The 25,065-nt window shown below is 38.8% G+C and overlaps 1 protein-coding gene across 4 annotated transcripts in view; it reads left to right on the top strand.

Annotated features, from left to right (window-relative positions):
• PLA2G4A (phospholipase A2 group IVA) overlaps positions 1-25,065 on the top strand; it is a 119,327-nt gene that overhangs the window by 88,504 nt on the left and 5,758 nt on the right. For all 4 annotated transcript variants that reach the window (XM_067535170.1, XM_067535171.1, XM_067535169.1 and 1 more), the window contains 7 exons: positions 4,246-4,383; positions 4,768-4,860; positions 6,609-6,680; positions 9,095-9,337; positions 16,830-17,014; positions 21,930-22,125; positions 22,335-22,492. In XM_067535170.1, the coding sequence (XP_067391271.1) occupies positions 4,246-4,383; positions 4,768-4,860; positions 6,609-6,680; positions 9,095-9,337; positions 16,830-17,014; positions 21,930-22,125; positions 22,335-22,492 (1,085 nt within the window). The remainder of the gene's footprint in view (positions 1-4,245; positions 4,384-4,767; positions 4,861-6,608; positions 6,681-9,094; positions 9,338-16,829; positions 17,015-21,929; positions 22,126-22,334; positions 22,493-25,065) is intronic.

Below are 25,065 nucleotides of genomic sequence, written 5' to 3' on the forward strand. Positions count from 1 at the left end.
TGAGCATGACCCCTAGATAAAGTTATTTCTAACAGAGAGGAAGGACACTTGGAGTCTGGTTGGGAAGAGATGTTTTACTGTTTTATGCTGTTTCTTTGCACCTGTGTATGCTGAAATGCAGATCTTCTTTGTTCTTTTTCTTTTCCCCTCTTGCTGTCTGAGGGCTGTTTGCAGATTCTATGCAAATTGAGGTAAACACACATCTCTTTGTTTAAGACAGTCTTGCTTGACCAATTTTACTTAACTGGGGCTATGTGAATTTAAATATGTGCCTTTAACATCATATGGAAGGAGTTCATAACTTCTACAATGTTGCTACATGCATTTCCCCATGATATTATTGACCAGTGAGTATTAGTTTTCAAATGATACCTCATAAGGCAAATTTTGTACAATGATTATTACAGTAGTGTGTAGAGTGTCAATACAGGGATGTATTTGGTCACAGGTGACTGAAAATTTCTATTGAAGCTTTTTTTGATGGAATATTAGATTTTTGACCAAATGAAAATGTACAAGGAATTGAATTGAATTGTTTTTCTCAAAAATATTCTACTTCTCATTGGAAAACTGAAACATTTTCAGCTGAAAACTGAAGATGCTCTCAACAGTTTGGGGTTTTTTTTTGAGGAAAAGATTAAATTTTTCGCTGGGGAAAGGTGAGGGCAGATTTGCATCAACTCAACTAACAATTCCCAGTCAACTCTACTCACGAGTCTGAAACACAAGACCATCTTCCTTCTAAATATTTCTTTTAACTTAACAGTGTTCTTTTAAGACTGTCATCCTTATCAGCATATTTAGTATGCCATGCTCTTGAAGTTTTCCATTCAGTATAATTTTCTAAGCCATTTCTTTCCCCCTTTACCCCCCCCGTAGAATTCCATAATTTTTCTTGACTTGAGGTACAGTAGGTATTGAACAAAAATACTTCCACTTTCTTACTTACTAGGTTTTGGATGTAAGATTAATCCTGTCATGTTCCTTCTTGTTGACTAGCATAAATTGTATAGGATAACATTCCTCAGAAAGGTGATGGTGCAAGATTTCATGCAGCTGCTATCTGCTTTTATGCTCAAGGCTCTTAATGTTCATTCTATTCATAGTATTTCTGACCCCGGAGGTGCTGGTCATGCCCAGAACTGTAATAATTACTAACTAAACATAATTAGTATGATTTATTTCAGGAAAGCTTTTATTCAGACAACTTTAAAAAAAACCTCACTCTATTTTTACTAAAGTAAAATCAGACATTGACCCTTGTAACAGATGACAGATTCACAGCACCAAGTTGTATCGCTGTAGAGAGTCAGATTACCTATAGTGAGAAATCTGAGCTCATAAAACATGTACTAGCTCCACCGTGGACTTCCCAAATTTCTTCACCTCTAAAAGACAAATTGCAACAGCAAGAAAGGTTTACTAATGACAGGTCATTCCAAGTTTAGATTTTTGAACTGCTGCACCTGAAATTGAGTATAGCAAACCCATGATGGCTACCAACATTTCAGGGAGAGGAAGATGCATGCATACACCACTTCACATGAATGTGTAAATTTCTTATGGCACACATACTTTCTCAACATTGCCACATAGAAGAAGCTAAATTTTGTATCCTTTACTGATGTCCCATTGAACTAGTGGGACTTCTCACTGTCTGCATTCTCATATGAGAATAGGCAAAAATTGCCAGATACTCATCTAGTATAAATCCATATAATTCCACAGTGGAGTTACGCTGATTTATATCAGGGGACAGATCCAAGCAATGCTGAAATAAATTGGTGGTACTTCCATTGACTTCAGTAGGGTTTGGATCAGGCCTCAGTTGACATAACTTATTTTGATATAAGTGCCTTTGAAGAGAGCATTGCTGCAAATGCTCGAAACCAAACCACCCCCAAATCCTACAAGGGGCAAATGACTATTCCATTTCTAGCCATAGTATAATTGAACAAGAGTTATACAGTGCAATAAGAAAAACAAAATACAAGGGATTTTGACAGTAATCTCATAGATAAGTTTTCTTTAGGTTCATTGCCTTACTAGGGTATTGATACAGCTACAAAAAGTACTGAACATAGATATATAATTATTTACACTATGAAAGCTTCTTCCCCTCAGGTTAAAGCTTGTGTCTCAGGACAGTTTGAATCCTGTCCTGCCACTGAGACACCACCTGTCTCCCACAACCGGTGACTAAAACTGAGATCAGTTAATTATAGGGAAAAGAGCCTATGATTTCCCTATACTATTCTATACAGAACAGAAAAATTATCTACCTGTATGCAAATACTAAGGCTTGGCTATGACAGATGGATTTAATTTGTTGGTTTTCTGGCCATTCTGTTCCTAAATTTAGTTTTACTATTAAGATCAAAGTGCTAAAGTGCATTAACCTCCAGGTTACTATTTTTGGCTTTCTGAGGAGTTTCTTCCCATGTCTGTACCTGTATGTGTGAAACACTCCAAGTATTTTGCTTGGGCAATAGTAGATAACTTATACCCCACACCGTGAACCTCACCAAGCTGTGAAATTTGCATGACACAACAGTCATGATCAAATATTTCCTCTTCAGGCAGATGTGGTGGTTTCCTTTTCTTTTAATTTTTAACCAGACCTCTGAATTTCACCAGCATCTGAAACTAAGATCAACACCTTGCATTTTGCTGGAATCTTTCTAATCAGTTTCCTTCATGAGCAAGAATTGTCTCAAAAGATTTAAAAAAACACCTGCAGACAACACATTGTTGGCCAAACGTATGTTCTAATATTATTAGGCTACTTCTTGTACTGGTACATTACTAGTGACATGTATTTCGTTAAACTCTATACAAGTAAACATTCCTTCAAATTAAAAGGCTTGTCTTATATGTGACATTTTCATGTATTCAGAAGTTTTGTTGACATTTTGAATCTAATGCTAGTGTCTTCTCTCTTCTGTGAATCTTTAGTATTTTTATATGTTTTAAAGTCACCTCAATTCAATTATGCAAAGTAACTATGTTTTGCAAATTTATATGAACAAGAAGGGATATAATAGATGGTATTTCAATTCCTTCAGTTATTGGTGATTGAGTTATAAGGGCACTCAAATAGATTATTGTTATTGAAAAGAATGGATTCAATTATAAGGCAAAACCAATGAATGCTTGGTATTTTAGGTTGTATTTTTGTCTATCATCATTTTCTTTTATCAATTCATGTTTTAGAGCTGAATCCTGCAATGCATTTCATGGATTTTGGGGTAAAATTGTCAAAAACATCTAAATTCCATTTTCAAAAGAGGTATTCGGGGCCCAGTTTTTACTTCAAGTCAATGGGATTTAGATGTTGAAGTGTGTAGGTTACTTTTGGAAATAGGACTTGAACTCCTATGTCACTCAGGTGCTTTTGAAATTTGTACCCCATGCATTTATTAAGTGTTGTACAACCCACAGAATGTACAGTCTTCTTGTACATGTCAACTTTATAAAGAAAAAAGAAATTGTATGTACAGTTAAAATATTTTTGCATCATCTGTTATTAGTAAACTTTTTAACTGGCTCCCAATCCTGTCTTTTCTAATTGTATTTCACAATAAGTCTTAGATGAAATCCAAATTTCTCTTTTGGAGTCTCTTCACAGCTTTATGCAATTTAAAACAGTTTAGTCTGTCATACACATGTCACCATACTCCACATTTTCAGTAAATTCTTAATAAAGAGAGAGAAACCCATAACTTTGTATTCCTACTGATCTCTGAGGATCACAACCACCCCTCTGTTGGGTTTTGTGCTGAGCATTCATACTGATACATGAGATGGAACACACATGTTGTATAGCCTCTTTCAAACCCACAATCACTGTCTTCCCCACCCCTGCGCTTATTTTTTTTAACAAATTTTGTTATGATAAGAATGGGTGAGGTTTCCTACTTCAGGAACAAAACTCCCACTGAAGTCAAAGGGAATTTTGACTTCTACATAATTTGGAAGACATTTCCAGGAGCTCTTATAACCTAGTAGCATACCCAGATTACATGTATCCCAGAGACACACTTTCATTTTAAATATATCTCCAGCACTTTATCTCAGTTGAACAGGGGACAATTTGTTATCAGGTATATTTCCTGGTATGCTTTTCTTTCTTCTTGGACAAAGATGTCAGCCATTTGTATATGTTACAGCTGAATTGTTTTTGATGATCTTGCATTTATGTCTAGAGAAAGAATGCTAGCTAATTTCTTTATGTAATGCATGCAGATTGGGTGGAATTCAGTCCGTATGAGATTGGTATGGCGAAGTATGGCACATTTATGCCTCCTGATTTGTTTGGAAGTAAATTTTTTATGGGAACAGCAGTGAAAAAATATGAAGAAAACCCCTTGCACTTCTTAATGGGTAAGAGATTTTAATCATTCCCTTTCTATAATTCAATCAATAAATAAAACAAAACTGACATTTCACTTCTTTTCTCTCCAGTGCTTTTAGATTTCAGTCTTTCCTTAATTGGAAACAGTCTGACACAAGAAAATCCTCTATACAAAAGGTTATATTTTAGCAGCATGGTGGTAACCAATAAGAATGGTTCAGTGATATTCAGTGATGGGAATTTCATGATGTGGTGACAGATGCACATCTGAGTTTAGGATCTAATCTGTCCAAAAATCTCACTGTTTGTGATATTCCAAAGCATTCTCAAAGTAGAATTAGCTATTTCAATAATTTCATATGTGTTCTGTTTTGTATGTTTCTATTGATTGATTTATTTTCTCTCCATTTCAGGCATCTGGGGCAGTGCATTTTCTATATTATTTAACAGAGTACTCGGCGTTTCCAATTCTCATAATAAAGGTCCCACCATGGAGGAAGAATTAGGTAATGTAACAAAAACAAATCAATTAGCCATCAACTGGTATTAACATTTCAGTGAATTAATAACTCAGACATCACTATCACTTTAGATCTGTTTGTGGGAGTATGACACTGTGTTGGTAACCTTTTCTTGCATGTCAAAAGCCAGGGAAATTTACTTTCAACAGTTTACATTGATAGACACCAGCAAAGACTTGGAGGGCGGGGGAAGAGAATTAGTATTGGCTTACTTTTCCAATACTTTTCCCATTTTTATTTATTTGTAGTCTGAAAAGGCACCATACCTAACCTGTGTCAGGGCTATTGGAAAAGGAGAAGTCTTATACATAAAGTATTCTCTAAACAGACTTTTTAAAAACCACGATGGTTTAAATATACATACCTCATAATGCTTTTTCTGGTTGATGGGGTCAGCTTCAGGAGCCAATACGCTGAAAACCTGCCCTTATGGCTACCTACAATTATAATAAATGTTTTTGTGGATAGGATTGCTCATGTAATTGATAAAGAACTTTTCACCTTTTGGTTGCCAGTTCCATTCCATTTCAGATTGAACTGAAGTCTCACCATCTGAGCAACAAAACTCACAGCATGAATAAAAAAAAATTGGTTAATACAATAATCTGTCGATTTGAGTAAATTTTTAAGGTATTGATTCTGAAACATAGGAATTTAGGTCTTAGCCAGCAAAAAACTTCAGTGCATGCTTAACTTTAAGCACATGAGTATCCCTACTGAACTCAGTAGGACTACTTATGTGCTTAAAGTTAAGTGTTAAGTGCTATACTAGAACAGAGCCTTACTTTCATTTTTAAAAAGATCTTTTCTCTATTGGAAAAAAATTGTTAAAAAATAGTATCTATTATTTGTACTTCCAAATACATTTTTCAACTTTTTTACTTTAAAACAAACCGTGCTTTTGGTTTGAAATGTTTCATGTCAATGTTTCATGTCAATGTCATGTGAGAATTTTTACAGACAAATACAAAATACTTCTAAGTGAAAGCTTATTGTGGAAAGGGTGATGAAACCTGAACTACACTGCAGTGGCACAACTATAAAGTTTAGCTGGTGAAATCCTGGCCCATTGAAGTCAATAGCAAAACTTCAATAAATCACGCTTAACACGAAAATTAAATAACTTATTTCTCATAGCATTTTCTTTAAAAAAAAAAAAAAAATATGGCATCCAAAATCTATATTTGTGGCTTTTAATATTTTCCTTTTTTGGTTTTTAATTTTTGTCTTGTCTGATATTGATTGTCATCTTCCAAGAATTTATACATTTTTGTCTTTGTCTTTGTTGCATACTTTTAGCATTGACAATAGTTTGGGTAGTGTGTGGGTAGCCATTTTTATATAGAGATATACATATAACATGTAGATAATACATATAATATGTAGATATACATATAATATGCAGTAATATGTACTGCACCTTAAAATTCTACCTGTTCTTCAGAGGATTTTCTGTCGTGCTTTGCAAGGAGAATTTCATTGGATAATGTGGAATTCCTGTAAAAAGGGCAAACCCATCCGGAAATTTGCAACAATTCCAAAGTAGGATCACACACAATAGATTCTTCACAGCTTATGTCCAAAAATAATTTGAATCTCTGCAGTGGTCTTGCTTACTATCACAAGTTCTATACAATGATACACCTTGAAACATTTTTTGATCTCTTAGTAAACTATTTTCAAAAGCTTAGATCTAACTCTTTAAGATATTGTACATTGTTTTCTTTCAACAGAAAATATTAGGCTAAAGCATCTTGTGAGCAACGATAGTTCAGACAGTGAAGATGAATCACGGGGACCAAAAGGTAAGGAAAACCCCATGGTCCAGGGCTTATTTTACTTACCGTACCGGCTTGACTTTCTTTCTATGTGCTGTTGACTTGTCTAGTTAAAGCAAGGTGATTGTGATGACAAAAGCAAATTTAGGGACCTTTGTTACTATGAGGTCATGTACATGCCCCCAAAATAGGCCCAGTCCTGTCTGACTTCCCACATGTGCTGTCCCTTTGTAGTTCTCACTTATGCCAATGGCAAAATTCCACTGCTTGAGCCACCAACCTGAAAAAAGCCAGTGCCTTGGCGTTTGCTCAGAAAGGGAGAGAGGTACTGAGCAAGAGACCCGACAGAGGCCTTTCTCATCACGTCAGCCTGGCCTGTTCAAGCTAATGAACAAACGACCTCTCACAGACTTGTGCCTTGACATCTGCTCAGAAAGCCTGCAGCATTGCTCTCTGACCGACAGTGCTGCTTTAATGGTCCTCACAGAGGCCCACACTTTGACATAAGCCCGGAAGATGAGAGTTGTTGAGCAGTAACCTCATCAAGCCGTTTCCCAACAAGCTGAAGTCGATGAGCTAGCGAGTTCCCAGTGTCTGTGATTTGGTCCTCAGCCCAGTAAGCTAAAGATGCCTTTTGATTGCCAAGAGCCCTTAATCAAAAGTTCAGCGAGTATGGCTCAATCTAGGTCTTTGATTAGCATTCAGAGACTTTCCGGTGCTTCCAGACACCTGTGAGAGTGATGTAAGTATTGCCGTTCTGGGCCTAAGGCCACCATATTGGACACAATTTTCCAAGGCACCTAAGTTCCATTTCCAAAAGTGGCCTGGACACTTAGGAGTATAAGTCTAATTGAGAGTCACTGGGGCTCAGGTCCTAATTGCCGTTTTTGGAAATCGGATTTAGGCTTTTAAGTCACTTAGGCACTTTTGAAATTTTTACCATTATCTCCATCTTGCTCAAATAGTTAATCTTGATTTACATATAGGAAAACCCCTTATTTCAAGCACCTGCCACATCATACTTTTGGGTGTCTCTATTTCTCCTACAAGAATTGACATCACCACTAACAATGAAAGCAATGAAGCGAATGCAGCTCCAGGCAGTATTTTAGGTTTTAATGATGCTGCCAACACTGGCAGGAGGAAAACAAAAGCTTTTACAATAAGGTCTAGTCAAGCAAGAAGCTCTTCAGTTCTCATTCCACTTGAAATAATGGGGAGAGAGAGATACCAAATTCTGTATTTATTTGCAGATGTCCCCTTTTGGTGTCACAGTGACCAACAGAAAGAAAATAATCATTATTTACAGCCTTGTATATCTGTATGCAGTTTACACAGCTGTATTTGTGACCCTAAGCACTGGGGCTTGACACGAGTTTCTCACTTGCTCAAGATAAGATCAAACTTCCTAGTATTTTGACACTTGCTCTGCCCCTGTTTAAATGGAAATCAGCTCACTATGGAGCATGAATTAAAGAGAAAAACACTAGTGCTACACTTGGAACATTGGGCCTGATACTAAATTCCTTGAACACTCAAAACATCTACAGAAGATTGGTGGGAGTTCGGTGAGCTCCAGGAATGCAAGATCATGCCCCACAGACGTAAGATCCTTTGCAGATTTCAGTGGAAGCTATGGGTGCTCATCACTTTTGGAAATTAGGTCACTTTTATGTAGGTACCTAATATGCTTTTAATTGCATTTTTAGTTTACTTGAGTGATGTTTCCAGATCAATCTTGACCCAAATTGACGTTTTCAAGAATTATTTTTTTTATTAACCAAGATCAATAAAAAAACTTTTGTGATTTGATTTTTAAATTCTCGGTTTTCTCTGTTATGCAGATTCATAGAATTTAAGATTTTGCTTAATATCTACATCCTTGTAAATATCTATATGTTCCTTATGTCTGCGAAGGTACAGATCTGAATGGAAAGAGATACAGCACCTAGTTTTCACACAGGTGAAATGCTGCTGATCCCTCCACCAGCACAGGGGATCCTAAATGCAGCACTATCACCATAGTTCCCCCTAGTAGGGCCTAGACCATGCAGTAACAATCTTCCTGGAACACAGAGTGGTGGCATGGCAGGGGAGGTGCACTAGAGAGGCCAGTGAATCTGCTATTACACGGATCCACACAAACCCCACAGTGGCAGGAATCCCTGCCATCTCCATAGTCATGCTCTCTTGGAAGCAGGAAAGAAGCTACATGGATGTTCTGCACCAAGCTGTGAAGTTGAGAAGGGAGCATTCCTCTAGTTCCTCTTCAATGCTTTGCACAAACCCCATTTACTCAGGCTGTGCATGACAGCAGGGCAGGGTTTGGTCCTTGGTGTGAAGTGCTCCCTTTCCCTTCAGCAGGGTATTGAAGCTGAAGTCTCAATTTGAGACATTGAATGTTAACTGTTTCACTGCTGGTCATTTTTTTTTACACACAGGCACTGAAAATCCTGGGGCTGCAAAAGAATATCAAAATAGCAGTCAAGAAAGCTGGGTCCAGCGCATGCTGATGGCCTTGGTGGGCGATACTTCCCTTTTCAACACCAGAGAAGGGCGCGCTGGGAAAGTACACAACTTCATGCTTGGCTTGAACCTCAACACCTGGTACCCACTCTCCCCTCTAGCAGGCCTGGGTACTCAGGAATCAGTGGAGGAAGATGAAATGGACACGGCAGTCGCAGGTTAGTTCACAAAATATCTGCGTGCTGTCTGTCTGTTAATGAAAGAATAAATTGTGTGCTACAATTGTGGGAACATGTAATTAGATTGGAATGCTTACAGATGAGCACTTCTGAAAGCTAGAGCACGTTTGTACAGGGGCAGTCTTGAATATCTACAAGCACACTGAGGTTCTTAAGATGACTGGCGCTGTAAAGTGTTATTCCTATATGAGGCAAGTCTCTGAGGCCTCCTGGCAGAATCAGGACTGGCTCCATAGAAGTGCAATGTGGTGGTGTTTCTGTAGGATGCGCACCCCTAAGGCTTCCTGGCGGAATCGGCAGAACAACTTACTTAATTGTATGGTGGGGAGGAGTCGCTCTTTCCTTGGTAGCATTGATTTAAGGTGCTTTTTATACATGGACTTTCTTGAAATGCCCACAAAAATATTATGTGGAATGTCCTATCATGTTCTTTTCGTCTTCTCTTATTAGCATGGGGCAGAAATGAAAGTCCCTTAATGCTTCCCCTTCAACCCTCTCCACAAACCCTGTCCCCTTCCCTACTCCCTTTTTCGTTGCTGAATTTTTCATAGTAGATCAGGAATAACAGCAGTTAGTTCTTATATAGCACTTTTCATCTGCAGATTTCAAAGCATCAAGCTCTGCTTCCATCTCCCTTCTAACCTCATAATGACCTCACCTTCTTTCCTGACATCAACAGTGGTTTCTTGCCTGCTGTCCTCAAACACGTCCACATGCACCTGTGACCCTGTCCCTCTTCCTACATTTAACTATTGTAGGTTTTTCTTCCATTCTCTTTTATCTCTGATCCCATTACAGATCTCTACAAACATGAATGAGTCTCCCTGCTCTTCAAAAAAGTTGCCCCTCAGTCCCCCTGCCTTTCTAAATACTGCCTCCCCACCTCTTTCCTCTTTCCCTCCAAATTTTATCAAACACATCTGCAAAAGTTGCCTTGAGTTCCTCTCCCTCAGCTCCATCCCAGATGGATCCCCTTCAAGACTTTCTTTCCCTCCCACTTACATCCTCTTTTTCTCTTAAGGAATCATACCCACATGTCTGAACCACTGCTAATGTCAGTCTTGCTGCCCTGGTTTTCTGCTTCTCTCCCAACTATCTTGGTGCTTTTCTCCACACTGTATGGAACACCCTTACTCTGCTAATCCACTAAAACACACTATTCTCCTCATTTAAATCCTTATCTCAGCATGATTGATCCATTGGGCACATACAAAATACCTGATGAAAATTTTTAATTTCAGAGAATTGTAATTTCATGGGAAAAGATAAATTTTCATATTTCTCTGTGAAAGCTATGATGACTGTGAAAACAATACAGCCTTAGTTATCTTGATGACATACCGTTTTTTGGTTGATGTTTAAAGGGACCATTGGAATGTTCTGTTAATTGAGTCCATCTGAGTTTCTGAACATTCTTTAGGCACTTTAAACATTTATATATAGCAGTTTTCACCAGGAAACTGAGTTAAGACGTGGCTTTCTCCCCTGGGAGAAGTTATGTCAGAGTGGAGAAGGAGACCTGATGTAACCCTTTGTAGACTCTCTGTGTATAAATTGCTGTGCTTGCATATTTTACATTCATGGCAAGAAATGGAGGACCTCCATGGTGATGAATCTTTGTCAATAAAGCTAGAATCTTATCTTGGTCAACAAGGCTAGAATCTTGACTACAGTAGTAGCAATGCCAAGCACTCTTATAATGATCATCAGTCGCCTTAGTCCTCTTTCCATCAGTAATCTGAGGAGGAAGTTTGAACTTGTGTCATTATGGAATTGTAAATACCAGCTGTCATTTAAAAGCTCAAGTAACAAAGTGACTCTCGAATGTGTATTTGATAATGTAACTATCCTTTCGAACGGCTCTATCGTAATTTCCATGTGTGCTCCACTTTCTAAATATTATTTTTCAGCTCAGAGGTGTTTACAACTGAGTAATCTTAATATTTATAGTGGTATTTATAGTGCCTAAAACAGGCAGGAAAGTGTGTAGTAGATTTGTGGAAAAATAACTTTTGATGAAAATATGGTATATTTATAGCACAATCAAGCCCTCAACTTCCAGGGTTTTAATTTGGATCAAAATTGAATCTCAAGTTGACAGGGAGCTGCTTCCACTTGAGAGATATTTTTGACTGCAGGTCATCTGGAGTTTTTATTGCCATGTTCTAATAGTTTCTTGTTCTTGACAATTTCTTTGCACTTTTAAGTATTTGCTCAAGCTACAAGATTGCAAGCTACCAAGTGTATTGCTTATGACTGTGAGTAACCCCAGCACTTTGCTTAATTGTAACTATCAATAGACTGGGCCTTCAATGGTTAGGAGAAGAGAGGCTCTACTAAGATGAATTATTCAATAGTGTACCTCTGGTACTACTGATAGATTTATCTGTATATCTACAAGAGCCTGGAAGCCTAAATAAGGGACTGCAAAGGAATCTTTGAAATACATTCAAAATATTACATTATTTTTATGTCCTTTTAAACCAAGGCACTGAATGTATTTAACCATCAAACATTTATCCACGTTGCTATTATCCTTGGTTTTAAAGATAATTTAATTTGACCTGAATTTAACAATTTTTTTTCTTTTTGTTTATTAATAGAAACATGAAACGGACTAGAAATAAAGACATTTAAAAAACATATCTTACATTTATATAACGCTTTTCACATTGATCACTTCACAGACTTATAAAGTTATACTCTATATAAAGAATCCAGCATGCACTTACTCAAACTTGACAGTCATCAGTAGAGATTGAAATCCAGACCTGCAGCATTGAAAGTACAGGACTCTAATGCTTCAGCTAAAAGTAGAAGCTAGTACAAGGAAATAGAGTAGATAGGACCACCCACTAGAAGGCAACATAACCCACATACACTAGGCCAGGAGATGTGACCACATGCATGAGGCCCGGCCAGTGTATTATACATACACAATTACCATAAAATACATATAAACATGAATAAAAGCCCTATACATCATAAGACACCATAATCACATAAGATCGTAAGGTGTGTAAGAAATTTTCAAGTGAGGGTCATATGATTCTCTGCCTCCCTCCTTGCCCTTCTATGGCTTGCAGGGATTATGTTGTTAAATACCTGTCAAATCTACCTGATAAACCAAGCAAGAGTGGTGGGGTTGGGAGAACAGCCAAGCAACATACTTTCCCTTCCCCATCTGCAGGCTTGCAAATTCTATTTTGTGTAGTTGTTTCTAGGTAGATTTTATGTGTGGAGCAATTGGCAAGCGAGGAGAGTGGACAGAGCTGGGGACAGATACTCTATGTGGCATCATGCTAAATCCAGCCAACCAAATTTAACTGGGAAGAGAACTCCACTGTTTGTTTCACTTTTCCCAGGGAGGCCTAAACTCTACTCAGCTTGATGACCTGGTGTGATAGGGTGGATAAAGCCCCACATTGGAGAGATGGGCACAAGAACAACTGGGCTGAGGAGTCCTGCCCCAGCAGGCTTGCTGGGCACACTCCAGTTGGAGAAGGGGTTTAAAAGGGAGTCTCCTTAGCAGAGCAGCATGGTGCGTGGAGAGGGACAGACCTCCCTGGGAAAAGTGAACCAAACAGTGGAGCTCTCTTCCTGGTTAAATACTATGGAGGGGTTACATCAGGAGAGAGTCCCCAGGAGAAGGACTGCTGCATAGAGCTGAGACTCTGCAGCCTGCAGCGGCCCATAGGTTGGGTTGCAAGGGGCAACCACAAGCCACTGTCCAAGGATGGACAGTGTGATAGGAAGAGACCCAGGAGAGGAGGTTGCTGGTCTGCACATACCAGAAACCTTTTTTATGACACCCAAGAGGGTCCCTGTCTTGGAACCCAGTGAAGTGGGTGGGCTCATGTTCCCCAAACTCCTACTACTCAGTAAGAGTGCCCCCACAGATTCTAACTGCTAGGTGGGAGCCCTCCCCTGCTCACACTTGGTTCAGAACAAACTGTTTTCTCAGATCTAGATCCTGGTCTCATTGCAGTCAGCCCCTGGTACTATTGCCACTGACTTCAAACAGACCAATATTTGTCTCTAATTCTTTGGAGCAGAAAGTCCTCAGACTAAGGCTTTTTTTCCATTAAGAATTTCAGCTGTTGGAAGTCTTTAAGCTTTGATTCAGTTAAAACTCCAGACTGGCTTCTGCATCTAATTTGTATTTTTTTTAAACATATGCTCCCTCAGTTGGATGGAATTTTATTGAATCCAGTCCTTTAGTGCTGCCTGAGCTGTCCACTTTTATTTTAAGTAGAATTCCCGTCTAACTTTTGCCCACATTTTTTTATTTTTTGTTTTAAAAAATAACCTCAAATATACTTGAAAATTCCTGAATAATTTCAATATAGACTCACTGTTGATCTAGTCTGCTGCTTTGACATTCCAACACCCTTTAAAACACTCTTGAGAAAATGCCACCTGAATAACAATGGGAAAAATGTATCTCATAGGCTTTGTTTCCTTATTTCAATATCTATGGAAACTATTTTACGGTAGATGCATGTCAGTAGCGAATGCCCTTTATAAGTCCCTTACTTTCCTTTAAGTTGCTTGCCGTGACAAGAAGCATCTGGGAATAAAAAATGAGAGCATGTTTTATAAGCCATACTTGGAACATTCTTTCTTATAAATCAAATTCTGATGTATCAGATAGTCACTCTGTGCTGGTCTCACACAGATCATATTCCTTTATGTCCATCCCATTCTCTATGTTTTACTGTTAAAAAAGATTTCATGTGATAAGAACATCTCTTAACAGAGGTGCATCTTTCTTGGATGAATCCACATGTAATAAGTCCTTCCTTTTTTATCCTACCTCTCACAGAGAATAGTTTGCAGAATTCCTAGCACTATAAATTAGTATCTTTAAAAAAAAGAAAACCTGGAGCAGCCAGAACTGAGTAATCCAATGATCTAACTAACCTGACGTCTCGTCTGCAACAGTGGCCAATGCTGATACTTCTGAGAAGAGGCAAAAATTCTCTGTAACATTCTGTAATTGACTGCCAAATCAGGGCGTCACTGTGAGCACTGAGCTTCACAAATCCCCTAGTTTGGGCTCAGTACAGGGGATCTTGGTGAAATTTAATGGTCTATGGTATATAGGAGGTCAAACTAGATGATCTGATGGTCCCGTCTGACTTTAAACTCTCCGAATCTATGTTTGGTAGCATGCTGAGTATGCCACACACTTGGAAGCAAGTGCTGTAGGTGCTTCAAGCATTAGGCCCTTCAGGTGCTAACCTTTGGTGGGTTCCCATTATCATTCAGAGTCTGAAGAATAGCATAGAATACTTTAAAAGGGCTGCCAGAAATGCACAGAGGGGTTACCCTGGACACCCTTGCTTTAAGCTACAAACCCAAGATGAACCAGCAGTTCCTAACCCAGTCCTTAGGGGGCACGCAGAACAGGGGTGCAAGGGGTGGCTCCTCCCATTTGGAACAAGAGATCATCTTCTCTCCTTCTTAACTCCATGTATTATTGATGCAGATTAGGACACAATTTTAAAATATCAGCTGTTTCTTTGCTGGTAAATATGGAGATATATATAAAGAATAATACTCGTAGCAACAATACAGTATGTGATTAGTACAGGTGGTGTCTGCACTGATTTATTCTCATCCTGGAGATGGGAGATGCCACTATAGTCTGTGAAATCAAGCGTGTTGCTCTGCTTAGCATTTTGGAACAGTAGTAAATTAAAAAATATATATATAATGAAAACCATTTTGGGGCAAGATCCACTTTTGCATATCTCAACAAGAACTCCTTTGTGAACTTTATTTTAGCCCCAAATTTAAATTTCATAAATTTAAATAAATAAAGCTTTTAGAAATGGAATAGAAATGTTTCTACCTTTTTAAAAGAAAATTCTAACGAAAACAAATTGTCTGTAAACATACAAACACAATTGAAACACAATCATTGCATCAGTAAGGACTAGAAAGGTAAATGGCTATAGTGTAAACAAAAAAACAGACTACACTGGCTTTCATTTTCCAGGCTGAGTAAAACGTAAATACATACAAAGTAAATTTGTGTATTTTTACTCTTCCAATGATGGAAAGTGTTTCTAACGTATGATGTAACCAAATGTATTTGCCTGTGACTTAAGAGTATGCCTTTTAATAAGGCATAGAGAAATATTGTTCCGATGTCTGGTTAGGTCTCGGTAGAAGTTCTGCAGCTTGATCATATATTGCTCTGAAGGTGTTTTCCCTTGAGAAATTTGGATACAAAACAAGAAAGTGGTGCGTCATTTGATTAATCTGTTCTTGGGTAACGAGAAAAGAATCAAAGTACTTGATTTGAGATTTAATGGGCAAAAATTTTCTTCATGGAACCTGAAGTGCAAGGGGCAAGCTGGTTTTTAGGACCTAGAGTAAGAATCAATTTTCATGCATTTTTACTCGCATGAAAACACCTTTGCGAGGGTGACTATTTATTCTGTCATCTGCGTTAGGTATGCATGATTGTTTAACTTAGAGTCATAGAATTTAAGGTCGGAAGGGACTTCTAGTCCAAATTCCTATATAGCTCAGGCCACTCGCACCTGGACACTACCCTGGATTGATAGGTATTGGAGAGACAACAGATACAAATAATTTGAGTGCACAGGTTCTCTAGTGTTGTCTAGTGCTCTAGTGTAGCCTTGGACTACACTGCCCCCTGAAGACATCACTGGTTAAATCAAAATTTCAAGCACCTTAGACTTAACTTTGTGAGCAAACCACAATTTATGATTAAAGGTCTGTTACATGGTACAGTCAGATGCATTATGAAGGAAAAAAATCATTCTTCAGGAATATTTTAAGACCCAGGGGAAAATATTCAACCTTTACTGGGATTATTTAGCAGTATCCAGAGATTGGGATGGATGCAAATGGACACAGGGAAGTCTCCTCCCCGCTTCCCCCACCCCACATAGATTGAGCTTTGGGATCATGAAGGGAACATGGCATCTTTTTGGGCCTGCAAGATCTAACTTGTCAACTTGTTCTGTAAAACATTATTATGGAACCTGGCTGGTGTGACAAGCAATATGGTAACATGTGGCTTGTGTTAGTTCATGCCTAAAGTTAAATTTCAGATCCTGGAAAGGATGTCGACATAGTGTTTGGATGTGCACATGGCACTGAAGGACATACAGTGAACATGTTTATGACTTTCCAGTCAGATAATAGGATTTGGACAATCGTTTGCTTTGGGTTCCTAGGGAGGCCAATTCCTGTCACTTTGAAAGTGTCTTATTGTGATTATTTTAATACACGTATACATTTTTTTTAAGACTGCTTACTTTACAATAGATCACATTAGGCATATATTTAGTTAAGTTACTTATGCAATTTTCATACATACCTCACTTCTTTAGCTCTGAGCGATTCTACAATATATGAGAAGGGTACTTCACCAATTCAATTATTAACTCTTGGGGATTTTTGGATTTGTTTTGTGTTTTGTTTTACTTAGATCCTGATGAGTTTGAGAGGATATATGAGCCACTAGATGTGAAGAGCAAAAAGATTCATGTAGTGGACAGTGGGCTCACCTTTAACCTGCCTTACCCTCTTATCTTAAGACCTCAGCGAGGGGTTGATCTCATCATCTCCTTTGATTTCTCTGCAAGGCCAAGTGACTCCAGTCCTCCTTTCAAAGTAAGTAAGCCAGGCCATTCCTTCAGTTTGTGTTATCAGTTTTAAGGTGGTTAGGCCCAGATCTTCAAAGATACTGAGGCATCTAACTCCTATTGGTTTCAGGCACAGAACTTAACCTTAGTTTAAATACTACTAAGTTGTTGTAAAGAAATAGTTAATAAGGGTAAAATTTTCAGAAGTACCTGTCTTATTTTCAGACGTGACTGACACACTTAGGGCTGGATGAACCAAGGTATTTAAGCGCCTAGGCCCAATAGTTAGGTGTCATTGAAATCCTTAAAACCCCCTCAGCTGCCACCTAAATTCTCTAGCTGCGTAAGGTCTTATCTGCTCTTGAAATGCTGCAGCAGCAGAGCTGTAGCACTTCAACGTAGACATTACCTATGCTGACAGGAAAGGGTTTCCTGTTTGCAAAGGTATTCCACCTTCCCAAGACGCGGTAGTTAGGTCGACAGAGGAGCTCTTCTATTGACTTAGTGCTGTCTATAGTGGGGGTTAGGTTTGCTTCACTGAGTCACTCAGGGGCATGGATTTTTCCCACCCCTAAGTGACGTAGTTGGGTTGACCCAACATTTTAGTGTAGACTAGGCCTTAGTTCCCACCATGGGTCATGTGCAAAACCTGCCTGATTCCTGACATCACTGATGCTGCTCAGAGCCATCGCTCACACCTAAGTCCCGGAGGGATTGTGGGTCTAGGCATTGCCCTGCCCATCTCCCCAGCAGGGCCCCAAACAGTAGGGATGTTCAGAGTAAACCTACTGGATCAGACTTTGCACAAAAGAAAGCCAGAGTTGACTGTTTGGGAAGTTGGTGGGAGGGGCGGATGGGTGAAGAATGAAGAAACAGTTAGAACTTTCAGGAATCTAATTGGCTTGGAGATTTTTCATCAATGTAGTTCCAGCTGTTGGTTATTAAAGTATTCAGCACCATCTGGTAAAGATTTATAACTCTTTCCCTTTGCCATTCCAATTGCTTTCCAGAGGAGATTTCAAAACCAAGCGAATTTCTCTGTCATTAGCACCCACTTGAGCAGCTTCTGGCTCCCCAGCTGTCACCTTTCTTGGGCATAAGAACAACCAAACTGGGTCAGATCAAAGGTCTGTCTAGCCCAGTATCTTCTGACAGCGACCAATTCCAGGTGCTTCAGAAGGGATGAACAGAACAGGCAATCATTGAGTGATCCATCCCCTGTCATCCAATCCTGTCTTATGGCAAACAGAGGCTAGTGACACTCACAGAATGGGGTTGCATCCCTGACCATCATGGTGGACAGCTGCTTTACTTTCCTTCCTGACTGGTTGCTTTACCTTCTTCTCAGAGGCCATAAACAACATAAATGCCCACCGTAAAGTTACTACACGGCTTTTTCTAAGCAAGCACATTTGTTCTTGCGGTAGAGGAATTACAGAGCAAACGAGCCTGTATGTATGCTAATAAGTTTACTAGAGATCACTTCCTATCTCTGCAAAGACTCTGGTCAGTGTCAGTGCTTCCAGTTCTTCCCTGAGGTTTGGGGCCCTCTCCTTGGACAGAAGTCCTGTGCATTTGCTGGGTCAGATTTCTATTGCTATTTCTCCAAAAATCCTTTCTTTGTCTCTCTGGAGATGTTACAACCTGAGTGAATTTGCCTAATACCCTACCCACAGTTCTTAGTTCCATGAGGGGCTGTTGTTTTTCTCCTTTATGGAATTACATACAATCCTTTACCCACAATGATACATAAACTTAATATAATCTGATTTTCCAAAGACATTAGAGGAAATTGCCACATCTATTGCAATAATGATGATGATTATGTAACAGGAAGTCTTCAAAATGCATTACATGGTGTAATTCAAAGTGTATCAGATATTCTGTTAGAAAGTACTATCAGGATAGTGACCCAACCTGATAAATGAACATGAGAATTATGGCAGTTTGAGATCTGGTGAGCCTGATCCTCCTTTACGCTAAGGATCCTTTACACTGCTCTACAGTAGATTACATTTACTCACATTTTCAGGCTCCTTTACTCTGCCAAACTGGTGTAAAGTTGCTTTAGTGTACATGAGAGTCAGGTCCTTTGTATTCACGTAGGGGAAGTCTACAGTTTTGTTTGGGGAAAGGGAGGTAGAAATGCTAATCTTACTGTGCCATGGAATCTCTCAGTCATACTAGAAATAGGATGGGAAAAGTCCAAATTTATAAGCACTGCATGTTGTAACTACTTAAGAAGGTGGTTGACATGTGGCTGACACTAAGAATTCTTAAGATTAAACACATACACATTAGTATCTGGAAAGAATGTAATAGCTGGAATATGAACTAGAATTCCGATGCTCTTGCTTCATAGAGCAACTTCACTATATGACGTAGGGAATGTCTCTGTATCATCTTGTACAGATTTATCTTTGTTCAGTCACTGAATTATAGTTGATCATACAATATGCTGGAAGTGAAGCTAACTTTTCAATTGCACCATTGCCAAGGTAAACCCAGTGTTTTACCTAGAATTTACTAAGAATAGTCCCATCCAACCTAGAATAAAATAATTACTGCAAAATAAAGGTTAAATTACATTTATTATTTTGTAAATGTCAAGAGTGGAAGGCAGTCCCTGATCCACTCCTTTAAAAAAAACAGACCGAGAGCTCTAAATGTCCAGCAGAAGGTTAATGTCTCCAGGGAATATTAAAGGCAACAGAAAAATAACAGCAAGGACATTTTCATGGGATACTTAAAGGGACATCATCAATTTGAAATCCTAATCAGTTGTTAAAGGTGAGGTTAAAGTAGTGTCAGGGAATACAGCTGTTTTGGAGAAACCCTGAAAATAGTAGTGGTTTTACAACAACATAGTCAATTAAAAAAGAACGCTGCTATGTGTCAGAGCTACAACACTGAACACTGGGGGGTGGGAGGGGTGGTAATATGAATGTAGACAAGATACTGTCAATTGCAGAGTAAACAAATTGAAAAAATAGAGAGAGAACTTTACTATAATGGAAAGAGGTTAGAGAAATTGGGTACTATTTGCAATAAAAGTAGGTTAGGCAAACTCAAACAGTCCCTGAACTTGGCATGCTTCTTAAATCTTCTCTGCATAAACTACTCACCTCCATTTAATTGACTGAATCCTGAAGTCTAGTTCTTACTTAGGCAAAATTGACTTCTGAATTTGGCCCATTTTTTGTCATTAAGGGAACATATGGTCATGGTCCTGATCAGCTGGTATCATTGACTTGGTAAGGTCATCTCCACTAAGACACCTTTTCTTTTCCCTCATTTTTATATTTTCCCAGTAGTGCTCCCTATACAAGGTTTTAAATACATAGCTGTGTACTGCTTTTGATCTGCGCATAGAGCTTCCTGTCTGTCGGTAGGTATTTTGCATGCAGATTGCGGGACAGCATATAACAACATTTAAGATTGCTATTAGAAATAGCAAGAGGGTTTCATGCACTTTTATTCATATACATTCCATTTAAAAAAAAAAAACTTGAAAGGCTATTTGACAGAAGGGTAGGAGCTCAGGTTTTGTCTCAAAGTGCCTCAAGTTTTGTCTCAAAGTGATCTCTGAAATGGCTGATCTATTAATTCTGAAAACGGAAGTGTATGAGAGAAATACTAACATACCTCCATGTAGCACAGAGCTATAATCTGTAGACAGTAGTTTTATGGTAGCCACTTTCGCTCTGCCAAAAAAAACCCGAGCCAAAGTCTGCACTGGTGTGTATACTCTGTGCATCTCCCACTGACTTGCTTTTCACAGAGCATACTGCAGTGCACAATTTGTCCTTTGTCAGCAATAGATTTGAAATGTGCCTTATCTCTCCAAAACATAGTGAAATCTGACAGGTGAAGACAATAACTGTATTAACACATTATTATTTCCTATTATTATTATTACCTATTGCCTTTTAGTCTCTTGCGTGTCCAAAACAGTTTTCCAAAGGTGGGTCCTGTTTCAGTCTGATTATATTTAGATAACAAAAGCTTAAATATAGCCTGGTCTTCCCTACCCTCCCACACATGCTCCCTCACTACATGCTTTTGAGTAATTGTCTGCAAATTATTTTGTTTACGTCTCTGTCATGAGAAAAACAACATACTATTTTCCAGGTTTCCATCCTTGCTGTCGCATGATTTAAAGTGCAATTCTGCTTGGAGAAGTAATTCTGTAAACATAACATTATGTGGATCAGTGTTGATTAAATATCTTTGGTTTCCATAGCAGTGGCGCTCAGTTTACAAGTAAAAGTATGGGTTGTTTTTTTAGCTGTCAGCAAAGCAAACTCACCCTAAAATTTGAGAGTCAGGCTGAGCTCTCTCCTTCATGTGAATTATAACTAGTAATAAAGATTGTGTGGGCCAAATTCGGCTCTGAATTATAGCTGAGCAGCTCCCTTATCTTCAAATAATGCTTTCAATGACAGCTGTACTGCCCTATTATTTTCACAGAGGTATGACTGTTGTTTAAACAATTGTCATGGTGTTAACAAGGGTGGAATTGAATTTTGTTCCTTCTCACTTGCCCTGCGGGCCCTGCAAGAAATATAGGGATAAAAATCATTTTAAAATTCATCTTTTCAATAAAATCTTCAACTATGACTCTCCGTACAATGGAGAGCATAGCTGCATAAAAAATTATGTTTAAAGAGTTCTTTTAAGAGTGAAACTTCACTTTAAGGATTGGGGATTGAGCAGTCTTTAAAGGAGAGTCTACACTTCAAACACTTCAAATGGTTAGTGTTTAGATATCAAGCCCAATTTGACAGAGCCTCACTCATGCCAGTACTCCTGCAGTCAGAAAGCAATGGTTTGTAAGATTGTTCCTATCATTGGTTATCTTTGTTCATCTCTCTGGCCCTCAATAGAAAGTCCCCGATTGCGCTGGCTGTTTGTAAACATTTGAAACTTTACTTCCTTTCTAGGAAATTTTGCTTGCTGAAAAATGGGCCAAAATGAACAACCTTCCTTTTCCAAAAATAGATCCACATGTGTTTGATCGAGAGGGCCTGAAGGAGTGCTATGTTTTCAAACCCAAGAACACTGCTACAGAAAAAGACTGTCCAACCATCATCCACTTTGTTCTGGCAAACATCAACTTCCGAGAATACAAAGCTCCAGGTGAGTTCATAATATCTGAGACACTAACTCTTGGTGTTCCTGGGAACAAGAAATTAATATATCAGTTGTTACACTGTGAATGCTTTTTATCAAAAAATCTCAAGAAATCTTTCCATAATGGCCATGAATTTCCAAAGCCACATATAAAAAGCACATTATTGTTATATAAATTGTATAAATATTGTGTCTGTTTTTTGTTGTCTCTGTAGGTGTTCCAAGAGAAACTCAGGGAGAGAAGGATTTTGCTGACTTTGATATTTTTGATGATCCTAATACACCGTTCTCTACCTTCAACTTCCAATATTCAAATGAAGCTTTCAAAAGGCTTCATGATCTAATGGAATTCAACACTCTGAATAACTTAGACGTACGTACAGTGTAAAGATGTCTGATTTACACCAGTTCAGAGGTGCTTTAGGAAGTCCAGATAGTGATGGGATTAACTAGAGATGAGAATAAACCCCTAAACCTACTGGCTGAAAATCTTTGATTATTTTTTTCTGCCTGTGTGCAGAAAAGTTCAAACTTGCACAAAAAGGTATTCACATATGCAGCTATGTTGTTTTTTATTGATCTTTTTTACAAAATTCACAAAGGGATCACAGCAAACTAATAAGATGGAAAAGTTTACTTTAAAAAAACAAAGCCAGCTAACTTCTAAAGATCCCATAGTATCTTTGATTTATGTGCAGAATCCCAGTGATCTCAGTAGAAGGTCTACAGAGCAACTTGAATGTAGAACACAACCTAACATAGGGAAGATAAACCGCATCATCCCCCAGTTTTCTCAGTGACTGGCTAAATCAGCACCTTGATGAAAAGCAACTAACAAGATGAAGGCGATGTTGGTAGGGAGAGGGGACAGCTTGCCTTCTCCATTAAGGATTATTAATGGCATCTGTTTGCCTCTTTTGGGGTCCTTTTGGCTTCTGCAAAGAGGCTGAATGGCCGTGTGATGGCAAAAAATGCCAATTTCCATGTGCGGCTGATTGTACCCATTATTGCCAGATGCAGAACTGGCTGTGGCCCTGGCGACCCATTCATTTGTTACTTCCAAGCTTATTTGTTACGGTGCATTATATCTATGGAGAGTCAACCACTGAAAAAGTTCCAGGGATAAACAACCAACATCCCATCTGCCTAGCAACTCTATTCACTGTAACATATCAACCAGCGCTCCATTTTGCACTGGCTCCCCAGACTGGTATGTCTGTCTTGATATTCAAAGCTTCTGCCTGAGATTTGGCACTGGTTCACTGAGAGATCACCTTGACCCTCCATAACCAGGATGCTTCACAGCTGCTACATTTTGCTTGAACCCTGAAGTAGTTGGACCAAGACTAAGGACACTTTTACATTTTAAAGGCTGGATCAAAGCTCATTAAAGTCAATGGAAAGACTGACATTGATTTTAATGGGAGTTGGGTCAGACCCTAAATGCAAAATTTTCAGTTAAGCTTTCCCTGGATAAGTTCTTTGTGCTTCCATACAAGTTGATAATGTACACATAGACACAAAAACTATGAACTGGTGGAATTATTTCCCCTGCAGCCTGGGAAGGGAGGGAGTGAAAAAGTAGTTGTTTCTATTATTAGCTGCTCAGATACTATGTTGATAGAGGCTTGTGTAAGGCAGAGAAAGAGATGGATGAGATGTGTAGTGAGAGTCAGAGAGGAGAATTTTGCCCGTTCTTTTGGCCTCTCATCTTAAAGTCTGGAATTCCGCAGCTGCGGTAAATACAGTCATGCATGATCATCTCTCCTTGTAACTGTGTCAGCTCCTTGGTGAGTTTGCTGCTGAAATAACAGAGATGCTTTCCATTCAAAAGAAACAGCTAAAAAATGTTTCAGGAACTATAGAATCATAAAAATGTAGAGTTGGAAGGGATCTTGAGAAGTCATCAAGTCCTGCTCCCTGTGTTGAGGCTTAGACCATCCCTGACAGGTGTTTGTCCAACCTGTTCTTAAAAACCTCCAATGACAGGGATTCCACAGCCTCCCTTGGAAGCCTGTTCCAGAGCTGAACTACTTATAGTTAGAAAGATTTTCCTAATATCTAACCTAAATCTCCTTTGCTGCAGATTAAGTCCATTACTTCTCGTCTTGCTTTCAGTGAGCATGGAGAACTATTGATCACCACCCTCTTTATAAAAGCCCTTAACATATTTGAAGACTCTTATCAGGTCCCATCACCCCCCTCAGTCTTTCTCAAGACTCAATATGCCCAGTTTTTTTAACCTTTCCTAATAGGTCAAATTTTCTGAACCTGTTATCATTTTTGATGCTGTCTTCTGACTCTTTCCAGTTTCTCCACATCTTTGCTAAAGTGTGGGGCCCAGAACTGGACACAGTCCTCTGGCTGAGGCCTCACCAGTGCCAAGTTGGGTGTGACAGATACCTCCCATGTCTTACATACAGCAGTCCTGTTAATACATCCCAGAATGATATTAACCATTTTTGCAACTATGCTACATTGTTGACACACTTTCAGTTTGTGATCCACTATGACCTCCAGATCCTTTTCAGCAGCATTGCAACCTAGCCACTTATTTTCTGTTTTGTAGTTTTGCATTTGATTTTATGTATGTATGAAGATAACTTTCATGTACTGGTAGTTTCCTGCCAAAACAGAAGAATTGGATAGAGTGTAACTATATCTTTATGCTTTTCATGTTTAGGATGCTGTGCTTGTTCAGGATTGATTCCAGTTTGGATTCATATTCTAATGTAATCTGTTTTTTTTTAACTGTTCCATCATTGTAGTATCTGAGCGCCTCTCAGGTAACTAGGTGAAGCCACTTGGTTCAGTGGCTAGGACATTGGAGTGAAGTTCTGGAACAGCCTTCCAAGGGGAGCAGTGGGGCAAAAAACCCAACTGGCTTCAAGAGTGAGCTTAATACATTTACGTAAGGGATGGTATGATGAGACTGCCTACAATGGC

This window comes from Emydura macquarii, unplaced genomic scaffold (assembly GCF_026122565.2).
Source record: "Emydura macquarii macquarii isolate MOO-44397 ecotype Brisbane River unplaced genomic scaffold, CSIRO-AGI_Emac_v2 contig_3477, whole genome shotgun sequence".
Taxonomy (NCBI): Eukaryota; Metazoa; Chordata; order Testudines; family Chelidae; genus Emydura; species Emydura macquarii.